Source organism: Bombina bombina, chromosome 5 (genome assembly GCF_027579735.1).
Source record: "Bombina bombina isolate aBomBom1 chromosome 5, aBomBom1.pri, whole genome shotgun sequence".
NCBI lineage: Eukaryota > Metazoa > Chordata > Amphibia > Anura > Bombinatoridae > Bombina > Bombina bombina.
This window is the reverse complement of record NC_069503.1, coordinates 736,526,981-736,544,068: the sequence shown is the minus strand read 5'-3', so window position 1 is coordinate 736,544,068 and position 17,088 is coordinate 736,526,981. Positions and strand designations below refer to the sequence as shown.

The window sequence follows — 17,088 nt, the reverse complement described above, 5'->3', positions numbered from 1 at the left end:
GATATCAAGATAACAAAGACAGAGAGACTTGCGGCTGTCAGCGTAGCGAACAGGTAGCCTACAGGTAGCTGCCGTCTGCTTCGTCTCTCCAATTATAGGAACACAGTTATACTCCAGCTTGCCGTAGTGTGCCTTGCCCTAGAACAAGTCACTAGGACCGGCACAGGATCTTGAAGATCACGGATGAGAAGTCTCTAGATGGCATAAATTGCACTTTTTGCCAAGTGCTCTCCTACAAAATCCCTCCATCTACTGAGGGTAATACGGACCACCTTGAATATTCAGAGAGAGTTTGTGACTCTATACACCGGAGGAACCCCTCAGGAGAGGATTTCAAAATAAGAGAAAATACAGTGGACTTTTAATAGCTGCTACAAGGCTCCTAATGATTCTGTGAAAATAAATTTTTTTGAAGTACCTACTGACAAAGCTATCCTTGGTTAAAGGTTTCTAATAGCTCTGAGGTGGCAATAAAACTGGAGGGATGGGCAAATCCCACGGCCCTCCAGACACACTTGAATGAAAAACGACCCCTTACCTGATCGGAGAAGCGCTGATCCGACGCACTGAGAAGAAGGTGTGAGCCTGGCATCCACAGTTTGGCCCAATCCGAAAAGGAGTTGCTGGCACACCTCCCCACATTGGCTGTGTGATCTGTGGGTCTCTGACAGTGTCTGCATTCAAAGGATTGAGCTAGTGGAAATGGCTAAGGATCTTTAATAGCGTTTCCATTAGTTCCTGCTGAGCTACTCTATCGAAGAACCATTGATTCAGTGTGGGAGCTTGGCAGCAGCAGAAGGAGTGAACTCGGTATCAACTCTTTGCTCCAATATGGATTTGGGCTATTGACACCCCCCCCCCCAAGTGGGTAAAGTGCACCTTAGGTTTGTGAGACCGGACAGGGTGTACTCCGGCTGGTGGTGTCTGTGTTTCAGTGCTTGGGTACGGTGGATTGCCTGGTGAATATCAAAAGCGTCCCTTGCAGAGCCACAGGGGACACTCTGCACGCGTTACTATTCAATCATACATATAAGGGATCTATTGCATTGTAATATGGAGTCCGTTTTTTTCCCAAAATGAATTGGGAGCTCCTAATGCCCGGAACTGGCGGTGTGGAGTTATTAAAGCTGCAGTTTGGAATATAAGTAAGGAAGAGTGGAGTTGGTAATTATCCCTGGTCCAAATTGGTCATTACTTAAAGATACATCCTCCCCTGGCAGCAACACAGCTCGTTGGTATATGTGTATGAGGCTCCTATAAGTCTTTTTACCATACCCGGTGCTCTGGTGATCAGATAAGAGGCATAAATCTCATATTTCCCCTAATGCACTGTTTGCTGTATTGTAAGTGTCCTTTGTGTAATCGTTTAAGAATCCTTATTGTTAAATAGATGTTTCACATTCCTGAGGAGGATCAAATATATCAAATATTTTAGTAAGGCATATACAGATGGTATTTCTTCTGTTGGTAACCTTAACAGGACTATCCTGAATTGTGGACTCTCTATGGACATGCATATAATTGTATACATGTGAAACAACTGCCTGTTGGTTTATTGCTCTGTGGGTGAATGATTTTGGGAAACTAGAAAGTTTGTTCAGACCGCTGATTGGTCTAGGGTTAAAAGCTGTTTGGTTAGATTGTATTATTCTAGAAGCAGGCTTATCCAAGGGGTAATAACCCACTGAGCAATGGTCTCTAAGTAGCAAATGTCAGATAAATTATACAGAAATTGTTAGAAATAAGATTTCAGAAGGGATGAAAGTTGAGATAAAATAACATAGTATTTGGATACAAATATTTCTGTTTGTTCTAATTAAGTATTAACCCCTTAATTAGTAAGCTCTAAGTATGAATTAAATTGCTAAACCTAAATTCATATTGCAACTAGGGGTACTCTCACTTAAGGAATTTAGAGTTTAGATTAGGGTCTTTTACTTCAAACATTAAAAATTGTTAATGAATAGTATTATTAGCTAGAATCGTAACTTTTGGTTCATTTTGGTAGGCATTTATTCTTACTCTCTTTACATATACGCTACATTGAGTGTAATTAAGATCCACTTTTTGTCCTTACACTTAAAACACTTCACTTCATTTGATATTTTTTCTCGTACACTGTTAGCAATTCACCTTTTTTTTCCCCTCTTTTTTTCTTCTTCTTCTTCTTCACATTTGTATATGTGAGCACGGACACATATTCTTTACTAGATACCCCTCTGGGCCTATTATTATTATATTTGTATAAGTCACTTGACAATAGTAGATACACTATAATACACAACTCTATTGTGGTGAATGGATATATTTATCTCATATCAGAAAGGTTCTTCACCTAAAATGCCCCTAAACAAAAAGACAAGTGAGGTAATACTAAAAGTACAGAAGTATACTTCACAAGACCGTGGGCCAACTAATTTTTGTTTTAACGATATGTCAGAATTTGCCGCAGAAGTGGTCAAAATGATGGCACCGCATCTCGATTTAATTAAGCAAGAAATAAAAGATAGATATCCAATCTGACGGATGAGATAAGGCAATTCACAGCTAGAATGGAGGAGGTGAAGACAAGAGTGTCTGACGTTGAAGATAAATTAAACAGCTATGGTTCAGCTGCAACTGCTCAAGGTAAGGCCATTTCCCAGTTACAGGCTCGGGTTGAGGACCTTGAGGATAGGTCGAGGCGTAACAATTTGAGGGTTATTGGCCTTCCTGAATCAGTAGAATTTCAAGACTTGTTGCTCTTTGCCTCGGTTACTTTGCCTCAGGCGCTCTTGAGTCCCCCTCCTCCCATGCCATTCTTGATCAAGAGAGCACATAGAATGGGTGCACCTAGAGAAAATAACACTTCACTTACACCAAGACCTATCATTTTTAAATTTGTGAACTATCAGGATAAAGTGTTATACCTGAAATATTACAGGAAACTTAACTCCCTAATTATTGGCACACATAAAATTATGATTTTCCAAGATTTTTCCGCCGAGACCTTGGCCAAGAGAAGAGAAATGGAGCCTTTTTTTACTAAGTTTAAGAATGTAATGTTAGACTGGTGTATCCGGCTAAACTTTTAGTTGACAATGCAGGTATCTCTTATATACTAAATAATAGCAGCGAAGCGAGATCTTTATGCAAAGAGATGGGTATCCCCTGATTATGTATCATTTAGTAGGAATGGTCTTATGGTACACCAACTTTGGTTATAGTGTGGAATATGCTGGGGTTTTTTTTTGTTTTTTTTTTGCTGTTTTAAGGCGGATGCCCTGAATTTACAATTACAGGATTGTGAAATTGTTTTTTTACTGTAAAAAAGATAATATATACTTGCGTTTTTTTTTTTTTTTTTTCTCTTTCTCTCTCTCTCCTCCTCTCCCTCTCCCAACCTCTGGTGTATGCAGTGTAGAGATGGGAAAGCTACATTTATTAGTATAGAAGGCTTATGTCGGCTACGTTTAAATTGGCATCCTGGAACGTAGGGGGAATAACCTCCCCTATAAAAAGGAAAGCGATAATTAAACATCTAGCGAAAATGAAACTAGACATCACTTTCTTACAGGAGATACATCTAAAAACAGCTGAAATTCCAAAACTCCAGACTAATTGGGTTGGTGAAGTTGTAGCTGCCCAGTATAATACCCGTAAGAGAGGAGTAGCAATTCTCTTTAGTAAAAATATAGAATATAAAATAGAGTCTTCTGTTATAGATCAGGAAGGACACTTTATAATTTTAGAAATACCTATAATAAAATACGATATGTGCTGTGTAATATATATATACGGACCAAATAAAGTTGATAAGGAATTTTGGGATAAGATGATATTATATATACATAAATTTACAGGTCAAAACCTTATAATTGCGGGAGACCTTAATTTAATAGCGGATCCGATCCTGGACAGAGCTAATAAAGTCCCTAGGGAGATATGTGACAGGAAAATCCAGATTTTGCTGAAATTTCGCTCACAATTGGGTCTAATAGATATTTGGCGTTTGCAGAACCCGGACTTGAGAGCGTATACTTGTTTGTCAAAGGGTCAACAATCCTTGTCCAGGATAGATTTTTTTTTGATTGCAGAGCCCCTGAGTGGTCTTGATTGCAGAGCGGACATAGGAGACATACGGCTAGATTTGGAGTTTTGTCGGTAACGACCCGCGTAGCTAACGCCGGCTTTTTTCTGGCCGCACCATAAAAATAACTCTGGTATTGAGAGTCCACATAAAGGCTGCGTTAGGCTCCAAAAAAGGAGCGTAGAGCATATTTAACGCAGCTTCAACACTCGATACCAGAGTTGCTTACGCAAGCGGCCAGCCTCAAAAACGTGCTCGTGCACGATTCCCCCATAGGAAACAATGGGGCTGTTTGAGCTGAAAAAAAACCTAACACCTGCAAAAAAGCCGCGTTCAGCTCCTAACGCAGCCCCATTGTTTGCTATGCGGAAACACTTCCTACGTCTGCACCTAACACTCTAACATGTACCCCGAGTCTAAACACCCCTAACCTTACACTTATTAACCCCTAATCTGCTGCCCCCGCTATCGCTGACCCCTGCATATTATTTTTAACCCCTAATCTGCCGCTCCGTAAACCGCCGCTACTTACATTATCCCTATGTACCCCTAATCTGCTGCCCTAACATCGCCGACCCCTATATTATATTTATTAACCCCTAATCTGCCCCCCACAACGTCGCCTCCACCTGCCTACACTTATTAATCTGCCGACCGGACCTGAGCGCTACTATAATAAAGTTATTAACCCCTAATCCGCCTCACTAACCCTATAATAAATAGTATTAACCCCTAATCTGCCCTCCCTAACATCGCCGACACCTAACTTCAATTATTAACCCCTAATCTGCTGACTGGAGCTCACCGCTATTCTAATAAATGGATTAACCCCTAAAGCTAAGTCTAACCCTAACACTAACACCCCCCTAAATTAAATATAATTTTAATCTAACGAAATTAATTAACTCTTATTAAATAAATTATTCCTATTTAAAGCTAAATACTTACCTGTAAAATAAATCCTAATATAGCTACAATATAAATTATAATTATATTATAGCTATTTTAGGATTAATATTTATTTTACAGGTAACTTTGTATTTATTTTAACCAGGTACAATAGCTATTAAATAGTTAAGAACTATTTAATAGCTAAAATAGTTAAAATAATTACAAAATTACCTGTAAAATAAATCCTAACCTAAATTACATTTAAACCTAACACTACACTATCAATAAATTAATTAAATAAAATACCTACAATTACCTACAATTAAACCTAACACTACACTATCAATAAATAAATTAAATACAATACCTACAAATAACTACAATGAAATAAACTAAAGTACAAAAAATAAAAAAGAACTAAGTTACAAAAAATAAAAAAATATTTACAAACATAAGAAAAATATTACAACAATTTTAAACTAATTACACCTACTCTAAGCCCCCTAATAAAATAACAAAGCCCCCCAAAATAAAAAAATGCCCTACCCTAATCTAAATGACTAAAGTTCAAAGCTCTTTTACCTTACCAGCCCTGAACAGGGCCCTTTGCGGGGCATGCCCCAAGAAGTTCAGCTCTTTTTCCTGTAAAAAAAAACATACAATACCCCCCCCCCCAACATTACAACCCACCACCCACATACCCCTAATCTAACCCAAACCCCCCTTAAATAAACCTAACACTAAGCCCCTGAAGATCTCCCTACCTTGTCTTCACCTCACCGGGTTCATCGATCGGTCCAGAAGAGGGTCCGAAGTCTTGATCCAAGTGGAGCAAGAAGAGGTCCTCCATCCGGTAGAAGTCTTGATCCAAGCGGGGCAGAAGAGGTCTTCCATCCGATTGAAGTCTTCATCCAAGCGGGATCTTCTATGGTCATCCATCCGGAGCGGCAGGATCCTGAAGATCTCCGACGCGGAACATCCATCCTGGCCGACGACTGAACGACGAATGACGGTTCCTTTAAATGACGTCATCCAAGATGGCGTCCCTCGAATTCCGATTGGCTGATAGGATTCTATCAGCCAATCGGAATTAAGGTAGGAATATTCTGATTGGCTGATGGAATCAGCCAATCAGAATCAAGTTCAATCCGATTGGCTGATCCAATCGGATTGAACTTGATTCTGATTGGCTGATTCCATCAGCCAATCAGAATATTCCTACCTTAATTCCGATTGGCTGATAGAATCCTATCAGCCAATCGGAATTCGAGGGACGCCATCTTGGATGACGTCATTTAAAGGAACCGTCATTCGTCGTTCAGTCGTCGGCCAGGATGGATGATCCGCGTCGGAGGTCTTCAGGATCCTGACGCTCCGCTCCGGATGGATGACCATAGAAGATCCCGCTTGAATGAAGACTTCAATCGGATGGAAGACCTCTTCTGCCCCGCTTGGATCAAGACTTCAGCCGGATCATGGACCTCTTCAGCCCCCCGCTTGGGCTTGGATCAGGACATCGGAGGAGCTCTTCTGGATCGATCGGTGAACCTGGTATGGTGAAGATAAGGTAGGAAGATCTTCAGGGGCTTAGTGTTAGGTTTATTTAAGGGGGGTTTGGGTTAGATTAGGGGTATGTGGGTGGTGGGTTGTAATGTTGGGGGGGGTATTGTATGTTTTTTTTTTACAGGCAAAAGAGCTGAACTTCTTGGGGCATGCCCCGCAAAGGGCCCTGTTCAGGGCTGGTAAGGTAAAAGAGCTTTGAACTTTAATAATTTAGAATAGGGTAGGGCATTTTTTTTAATTTGGGGGGCTTTGTTATTTTATTAGGGGGCTTAGAGTAGGTGTAATTAGTTTAAAATTGTTGTAATATTTTTCTTATGTTTGTAAATATTTTTTTATTTTTTGTACTTTAGATAGTTTATTTCATTGTAGTTATTTGTAGGTATTGTATTTAATTTATTTATTGATAGTGTAGTGTTAGGTTTAATTGTAGATAATTATAGGTATTTTATTTAATTAATTTATTGATAGTGTAGTGTTAGGTTTAATTGTAACTTAGGTTAGGATTTATTTTACAGGTAATTTTGTAATTATTTTAACTATTTTGGCTATTAAATAGTTCTTAACTATTTAATAGCTATTGTACCTGGTTAAAATAAATACAAAGTTACCTATAAAATAAATATTAATCCTAAAATAGCTATAATATAATTATAATTTATATTGTAGCTATATTAGGATTTATTTTACAGGTAAGTATTTATCTTTAAATAGGAATAATTTATTTAATAAGAGTTAAATAATTTCGTTAGATTAAAATTATATTTAATTTAGGGGGGTGTTAGTGTTAGGGTTAGACTTAGCTTTAGGGGTTAATCCATTTATTAGAATAGCGGTGAGCTCCAGTCGGCAGATTAGGGGTTAATAATTGAAGTTAGGTGTCGGCGATGTTAGGGAGGGCAGATTAGGGGTTAATACTATTTATTATAGGGTTAGTGAGGCGGATTAGGGGTTAATAACTTTATAATAATAGCGGTGCGGTCCGCTCGGCAGATTAGGGGTTAATAAGTGTAGGCAGGTGGAGGCGACGTTGAGGGGGGCAGATTAGGGGTTAATAAATATAATATAGGGGTCGGCGGTGTTAGGGGCAGCAGATTAGGGGTACATAAGTATAACGTAGGTGGCGGCGCTTTGCGGTCGGCAGATTAGGGGTTAATTATTGTAGGTAGCTGGCTGCGACGTTGTGGGGGGCAGGTTAGGGGTTAATAAATATAATATAGGGGTCGGCAGTGTTAGGGGCAGCAGATTAGGGGTACATAAGAATAACGTAGGTGGCGGTCGGCAGATTAGGGGTTAAAAATTTTTAATCGAGTTGCGGCGATGTGGCGGGACCTCGGTTTAGGGGTACATAGGTAGTTTATGGGTGTTAGTGTACTTTAGAGTACAGTAGTTAAGAGCTTTATGAACCGGCGTTAGCCCAGAAAGCTCTTAACTACTGACTTTTTTCCTGCGGCTGGAGTTTTGTCGTTAGATGTCTAACGCTCACTTCAGACACAACTCTAAATACCGGAGTTAGAAAAATCCCATTGAAAAGATAGGATACGCAATTGACGTAAGGGGATCTGCGGTATGGAAAAGTCGCGGCTGAATAGTGAGCGTTAGACCCTTTTTTTAATAACTCCAAATACCGGAGGTAGCCTAAAACCAGCGTTAGGAGCCTCTAACGCTGGTTTTCACGGCTAACGCCAAACTCTAAATCTAGGCCATAGTAATCTCGGATCATGCAGGGGTCACCTTAGCACTTAACATATCATGGTTGGAAATATCTGCCAATCAAACTATTTTTTTTCCTAAATATCTATTAAATAATACCAATTTTCATAACTGGCTGAGTAACCAATGGAGAGAGTATTATAGGTTCAACAACGCCTATAAAAATAGACCTAAATTGTTTTGGGAAGCAGCAAAAGCTGTTTTAAGAGGGAAGATTAAGGCATATATGTGTAAACTTAAAAGAAAAACTAGACAACAGGAACTCCAGATGTCTAATCAAGTAAAGAATATATATAGAGCATATTTGGGGGAGCGAACGAATGACAATTGGCGGAAATATATAAACGCCAAGACTGCATATGACGTATTTATTAAACAAAAGAGCACATCAGAGGTCCAAAGACAAAAAGCTATTTATGGTGGCTTTGCTGGCAGATCGGCAAAATTCTTAGCCAGTCTAACCAGAGCCACTAATAGAAATAGTATAACGGCCATTAGAACTAACAATGAAAGATTTACTAACAAGACGGATATCACCAAAGTCTTTTCTGACTATTTCAGTAAGTTATATAGAGCAGAGGATCATGAAGTAGATACAAAGAGAATCTTTTGGGACAAAATTAAAACTCCTAAAATCCCTACTGAAATATTGTCAGAAATGAATGGCCCTATTACGGTAGAGGAGATTATAGCCGCTATCATGCCAGCTAAAACTAACAAGGCAGCAGGTCCAAACTGCCTTCCTATTGAATTTTATAGGATTCTCCAACAGCAGATAGTCCCTTCATTGGTGGAATTATTTACTTTCTATTTTATTAAGAACAATAAGTGTTCCCCATACTTTCCAGCTGCGTTAATATCTTTGATACCTAAAAAAAATAAAGACTTAGAACTCCTGGATTCATATAGGCCTATCTCCGTATTAAATACGGACTATAAGTTATTAACATCTATTCTAGCAAAAAGACCGAGTCCGCACTTACATTTAATAATTCACGAAAATCAGTCAGGTTTTATGTCCGGGAGGAACCCAGCTAAAAATATACTTAAGATTATGACACGATTAGACTTCTTTTGGAATAAATTTAGAATATCACGACATAGAGATATGGTTGATTTAGCCTTACTAACAGTTGATGCGGGGAAGGCATTTGATCGTATCTCATGGAAACACATTTTCTTCTCTTTAGAACAGTTTGGAATAACTGGTCACTTCTACGAATTTATCCGTATAATTTATTCCACACTGATGTCTTCATTACTTATTAATGGCGAGATGTCGCAGCGTTTAGTATTACAAAGGGGCACTCGCCAAGGCTGCCCCCTTTCTCCATTGTTGATCAACATTTCTTTAGAACCGTTGGCGATTTTGTTTAGTCAACAATTGGATGGGATTCAGATAAGGGGTCAGAAACTGGTGTTATTAATGTATGCAGATGATATACTTCTATGTTTAAGTAATATCAAGAAGAGTCTCCCTCTCGTTTTGGATATGATTGAAACCTTTGGTTTAATTTCGGGCTATAAAATTAACCTCTGAAAATCCGAACTTTTGTGGTTAAATAAAAAAGAACAGGGTTTCAAACATCCATTTAGTGAAACCTCCCAGATAAATTATCTAGGTATTAAACTAAGTGCTAATCCGGATGAACGGTACAATCTGAACTTTTCCAAATACTTTTTAGAATGTAGGAAAAAAATGGAAGACTGGGTTAAACTTCTGATATCATTAACAGCTAGGGTTATGCTTATAAAAACCATCCTTTTCCCGAAATTACTCTTATCTTATACAGAATGTTCCAGTGCCTATTCATAAATCAGATATAAATAATTATAATTAGGCATGTTCCAAATTTCTTTGGAAAGGCGCGAAAGCGCGTATCTCGGTGCATCGAGATAGTAAAGAAGCGGCAGGCCTTACCCTCCCGAATATACAATTTTATAGTCTGGCAAAACGGGTTAAGGTAGCAGCGGACTGGTTAACAGAACAAGAACAAGTTGCTGCAGTGGCCTGGGAAGCTTCCATGATAGCACCTTTCCGTTTAGATGCCATTCTACATTGCCCAATTACTGCTCTTCCCTCAACGATTTTTTCATTTATAACTTTCAGATATATAATTATAGCATGGCAAAAATTCTGTCTGGAGGTGGCTTGAGCCCCTCACGTTTCTAAATATTTACCAATTACAGGGAATCCAAGCTTCCCTCTAGGGTTGACAGATGAAGTCTTCAGAAAGTGGTCTACTAAGGGGATGATATATGTCAGTCAAATGCTAGATTCAGATTTAATGCCAGTAACTTTTATAGAACTATGTAACCAATTTGGGTTTTTGAATAAAGACTTTTATGCGTATTTACAATTAAGACACTTTGTATCGGAATTAAAACAAAGATACGGGGCGGAATGGTCACTTCGGGAGATACAAACTAGGATCAATACTTTTCAAAGAGGGTTATGCTCTATTGCTCCGTTTTACGCTCTTCTTAATCAGGGGCCCTCAGTAAAATGGAGTACGTTTTTTTCCAGAGATAGATAGCCAAGCTATAATGAACGCCTTTAAAGTAACAGAGAAAAGTTGGGTCTTGACTACGTGGAGAGAAGCGCAGATTAAAATATCTTTAATGACCTATTTAACGCCGGCAAGAATATCCAGTTGGTATAAAACAAGGAATGTATGTTCCAGATGTAGTGCATCTACGGCAGATCTCCTACATTGCTTCTGGGCCTGCCCAAAGATTAGCCAGTTTTGGTCTAAAGTAAGGTATTGGATGAATACAACCCTTAAAGTAGAATATGACATCCAACCGATGGAAATATTTTTTTTAGTGAAACCACAGGGAGCTCTGCAAAATTTCAAATTAATTAATCTGATTATATTTCTGGGGCGTAGCTTAATATTGAGAGCATGGAAGGCCAAAACAGCACATAGTTTGAAAAATCTTAAGAATGCGTTACTCGCGCAATATACATCTGAACAATATAGTTTGCAAAATCCAACTGAAGCTCGGTTGGCGCGTTTTTTTAAACACTGGGAAATCTTTATTTTATCGTTTCCACCTAGGATTCAAACCATGTTAGTTAAACCTCTCAAGAAAACCCCATATGTTCAATTACAAGTTTTTCCGAGTCATTTCCCACCTGCATGGCTTGACGAGAATGGAGAGTCGGAGGGGGAGTAGGAAGAGGATGGGGGGACGCTTTGGTCCCCTCTTTTTTCCCTTTTTTTTTTTTTTTTCTTCTCTACAGAGAAATGCAAGGTAGTAGATGTTTGATTTAAGGTTGTGAATCAAATAACATTAAGTATGTGAGAGAGGGTATATTATTCTCTTTAATGAAGAATATTTTGGGATTTGTATTAGAATTTTGAAAATTAAAAAGGAACCGTATTGGTAAGATAACTGTTATATGTTTAGAAATATAGGAGAATATTTATTGTTTGTTCTGTATAATTCACCAGAACTGTATGTGCAATACCGCCCCCTGTAGATTCGCTAGCAGGGGATGTCAATCAATCTGATCATATTCGATCAGGTTGATTTCTGTCCGCAGTCTCAGGGCAGGAGGACAAGTTATGAAGCAGCGGTCTTTTGACCGCTGCTTCCTAACGTCTGTTTCCGGCGAGCCTTCGGAGCTTGATAATTTGGCCCCTTGTGCTGCTGTATATGCCATAGAAAATTATAGTTTTTCCCATTTCATATAGTGCCCCCTGCAAAGTTTTTTTTCCCAAAAATTCTTGGTCTGCTGAAAATAAAAAACAGAAGTATAATTGAAAATAGCACTAGCACAAGGTTGTGAAAATGACTCTGAAGGGAAAGCGTTAAGTGTTATTTATAATCAAATGAAGTGCAAATAATTTTTGTGTGCTATAGCCTAAAACATGCTTGTGTATTTGTTCCTAGGTACTCGTTTGTAACAGCAATGGGCTACCTCACATTGTGCCAGATTAACAGAGTGTATATATTTAATTATGGCATACTCTCCACTGATTTTTCTGGGTAAGTGCAAGCTTAAGCTTTGAATACATTTAATTAATTAATTTATATCAAAGGAAATATGGCATATCATAAAAACATTTAGGCCTAGATTACAAGTGGAGTGCTTAGTGATAGTGCAGGGTGCTCTATCAATATCTCAGGACTGTGCTAAGATTAGAGGGCAATCTGATATTGCAAGTCCATGGTAAAATGAATAACCAGAGAATGTTTAGCTTTTCATATTACAAGCTGAAAGTTATGCGTTATGTCCAAGTGTAACATAAGAGCTCTAAAAAAGTTACCACGACTTGAGACCTGGGGGCCGAATTATCAAGCTCTGAATGAAGCTTGATGCCCCTGTTTCCGCGCGAGCCTTAAGGCTCACCGGAAACAGCAGTTATGAAGCAGCAGTCTAAAGACCGCTGCTCCATAACTTGTCCGCCTGCTCTGAGGCTGCGGACATCAATCCGCCCTATCCCATACGATCGGGCTGATTGACACCCCCTGCTAGCGGCTGATTGGCCGCGAATCTGCAGGGGGCGGCATTGCACAAGCAGTTCACAAGAACTGCTTGTGCAATGATAAATGCAGACAGCGTATGCTGTCGGCATTTATCGATGTGCGGCGGTCATGATACGCTACTTCATATCATGTCCACTCGCACTTTCATAAATTGGCCCCCTGAAGTAAAGTGTTAGGGATAGAATTAAAATATAACAAAGCATGTGTTACACATATTAATATAAAGTATTACACCTATATATATATATATATATATATATATATATATATATATATATATATATATATATTTATATTTATATCCACATTAAAAAGTGTTTAAAAGGAATATTTTATTATATGCCAAGGCATTTTGACTGGGAAGTGCTCAAAGGTGTGTGCGTATGTGATACATTAATATATATGTGTGTGTGTATATATTTGTATGTATGTGTACATAAGTATGAGCACACATACATATATAAATACACATACAGTATATACATACACACATACAAACATATATATACATGCACACACATATATATATATATATATATATATATATATATATATATTATATTATATTTTTTTTAGCCCTTCGAAGTTACCTTGATGTACATCCTATTACTTTTTAACTAAGTAAATGTTGTTTTTTTATATTTTAATAGAAATACTTTATTTAGGAGAAACATTTTTTTTATGTTTTTTTAAAAATAAATAAAAATCTACCTATATCTATATAGATATTTATATTACATATACTCTGTGTTATATATATATATATATATATGTATGTATAGAATAAAAATTTATTTTTATTTTTAAATACAAATATATCTATATAAATAAAGAACACAGATGTTTAAAGTATTTCTCAACCCACCTTCGGCTTTAACAGAGTTGGTCTATCTCAACTTCAGGTTAGCGAGTGAGCGAAAGCCAGAACAGGCTTTTGTAGCGTGCCTCATAGAAGTCAATGGGAAATGGGAGTTAGCTTGGTCTCTCTATCTGACCCTCAGATCTTAGCTCAATAGTGCTAATATTTTTGCACTACACTTGTAATCTAGGCCTTAGTGTGCAGATTAGTTAGTTGTTATAATGCAAATAGCTAATTACCAGATCCATCCAATGCTCTACCAATTTGCTTTTTGTCTTTTCTCATCTAAATGACTTCTGTTGTATTGCTCTTCATGACTGGGATTCACTTGCATACTAACCTAAAAAATAAACAGCCCCTCAGGCTTCACTGTTTCATTACCAACTTGGATTAATTAGACTATTATGCTTTGATTTACAGATTGCTTTGATCTAATTAAACAACATATTCAAGAGCAATTTGTTGTATTTTTCCTTATTGCAAAAGTAGATCTTTTCAGATTGAATTTTTGAAAATCCAGATAGTGGCAACCTGTTTGTTCATGGATGGATACAATTAAGGGCTCCCTGATTGTTGTTTAATAACCCCTGAAGGACCAAGGTTTTTCCCAGTTTAAATAACACAAGCATTTTTTGCTCACTATTGGTTTCATATTACATTCCTTTTTTTAATATATACAAACAGGCCTTTCTAGATTTTTTTAGGAAATATTGGCCAAATACTACAAAGATGGAATTATTGGTTTAACTGTAAAATTTGCTGTCCTTGGAATGTAAGCTAAATAGCAGTCACCCAATTTAAAGCTTCTAAACAAAACTATATAGAATTTAGACAACCCAGGGTATTTATCTAGACCTATTTTGAAACATTATGTTTAACCCTTTTTTTCGCCAAGTGCAGAAAATAAAATGTATCTCACTGACAGGCATGGGACCACAGGGACACCCAATCCCTGCAATAACTAGCCTGGAGCATCCTCCATTACGCTGTTTCTAGAATGACTCATTCCTGAGGCATGCATAAATAGTGCGGTCATGCCGACAGGTGCGCTCACAGCCCAGGACCTTAAGGGCTAAATTACCAGAATTGTACCCTGTACGGCGCTGGTCATTAAGGGGTTAAAGTGAGAGTGTGCACTTTTGGTTGTTTATATATATTATTTTTGTTGCAAGCATGTTGTTTGTCTTTACAAAGGCTTTGGAATAAAGCTAAGACCTTTTAAATGAATAAATAAATAACATTTGTTTTTATCTTTGCTCTATTTTAAATCCTATGAGTGCCTATACCTTATCTTTATCTATCTATCTATCTATCTATCTATCTATCTAATATAATATGTGTGTAATGTCATATTTAGTATTCTTTGCACAGGGTAATATCTGCAGAAACAGTAACACAAACAGGTAAAAATGTTCAGTACGCTTGTCCAATTTTATGTAAAGAAAAGTGGTAGGGATGGCCAGTTATTGGACTGATACAAGATTTAGATGATTTCTAGGAATGCTGTATGTATAGAATGTCATAGCCTTGATGTCTGAACACATACATAAGTATGAACTTTTGCATTTGCTACTGAGGGGATGAGAGATCAGATGGTCTTGTTGGGGAAAAACAGGGAGGGTTATCCCTTTCAGCAAAGTTGTGTTTTGTTTTTGTGATTTTTTTTGGCCTCATAAAGGGAGGGTGGTTGTTTATAGGGAGGGGTAATAAAGGAGAGGGAGAGTCAAGATTTGAGGGTCTGGTAATGAGATGAAAGTAGGTAGGATTACAAAGGGATGCGGAAGGATATTGTGGAGGATGGGACAAAGGTGATAATACTTGCAAACACCTATAATTTAAACAGGCATAAATTGCAAAAAAAAAGACAGATCATTTTCATAATCCCACTCTTTACACAATTAAATCTCCCTGGGATTCAAAAGGTGTGTCTCAGTTTTCTGTAGAAACCATTTTTTATTTTCTATCTCTCCTTGGTGCTTATGGGATTAACATGATTGACAAGTTGCTGCTTCAGGTTTTGAGTCATAATTATATACAAATGCATGGTTATTGTTCTCATCCCATAAGTTCTGATCTCATAACAAAGATTGCTATGTAAGCAGGCTTTACATCCCTTATTCACATTTAATTGAGGTGCTAAGATTTGTAAAACTAGAATAACACATTGTAGCCCGAAAAGCAACACATCAAAAACATAATTTAATACAAACTAAATTCAGCACTTACTGGCATATATGTTTTCTTATGTTAATGGATGGCTCAAATGTTGGTATAAGTAGGCGCATTGCCACCATATATTGAGCAACATGTTAATTTAATGTCTGGACACTTGGTGAATATTAAATTTAAATAAACAGCATCAGAGCTACTTTAACACATGGAATTAATTTTGTAACTAGACACCTATATTGTCATTTAGTAATTATTACCAAAAGTGTTTTTATTTAACATTCCATGATAACTGTACAATAAATTCATTTTGAAAAATAAAACACCTGGGGCCAGATTATTAGTGGAGTGCAAATTTTTGCGCAAGCGATAAGGAGTTTATCGTGGGTGTTTGCGTGTTCTGGGTTTAGCGCTCGTATTACAAGTTGAAAGAAAACACGATTGCTTGAGTGCAATTCAAGGTAATGCTCGTCGGGTTAGCGCATCCTCAGAGCTCTGGTTAACTGTTTCGCGTGAAAAAATAGTGTCACAAAACACATCAAAAATACATTACAAAGTAGAGTTACAATCATAATAACGCCATCTATTAAAAAATCTTAAAAAAAATATGTCAAGGCTCAAAGCTATGAGCTCTCAAGTGTTAGAAAAAATAAGGCAGACAAAGGGCTTTAACATTGAGCTACATACATATACATCTATAAAGATGTCTATGTATGTGTGTGTATGTATATGTATATATATATATATGTATATATATATATATATATATATATATATATGTATATATATATGTATATATATATGTATATATATATATATATATATATATATATATATATGTATATATATATATATATATATATATATATATATATATATATATATATATATATATATATATATATATATATATATATATATATATACACACACACACACACACACATAAATAGATATCTACACACATAATACATATATATGAGAGTGCATTGTAACCCTTTGCAGTTAAGTAGATGAAAACATGAAAAAACATATTTATGCAATATTAATTTCTAACAAAGGTTTTAACTATATATTTAATGTAAATATTTCACATTCCAATGTTCTGCACATAGCAGAATATGTTATAAGAATTTATTAATAGATATTCCTATATATATATCTGTATATATCTATGTGTGTATATATCTGTGTGTGTATATATATATATATATATATATATATATATATATACTGAACATATTCTTCTATGAACAGAACATTGGAATGTGAAATATTCATAATTTCATGTCTGGTTAGTGCACATTAGAATATGCGCACAAGTAGGCTG

General features: G+C 36.9%; 1 protein-coding gene across 1 annotated transcript in view; it reads left to right on the top strand.

Moving 5' to 3' along the window:
- MBOAT1 (membrane bound O-acyltransferase domain containing 1) overlaps positions 1-17,088 on the top strand; it is a 181,742-nt gene that overhangs the window by 67,353 nt on the left and 97,301 nt on the right. Inside the window, exon 4 of the mRNA XM_053714790.1 lies at positions 12,134-12,229. Within this exon, the coding sequence (XP_053570765.1) occupies positions 12,134-12,229 (96 nt within the window). The remainder of the gene's footprint in view (positions 1-12,133; positions 12,230-17,088) is intronic.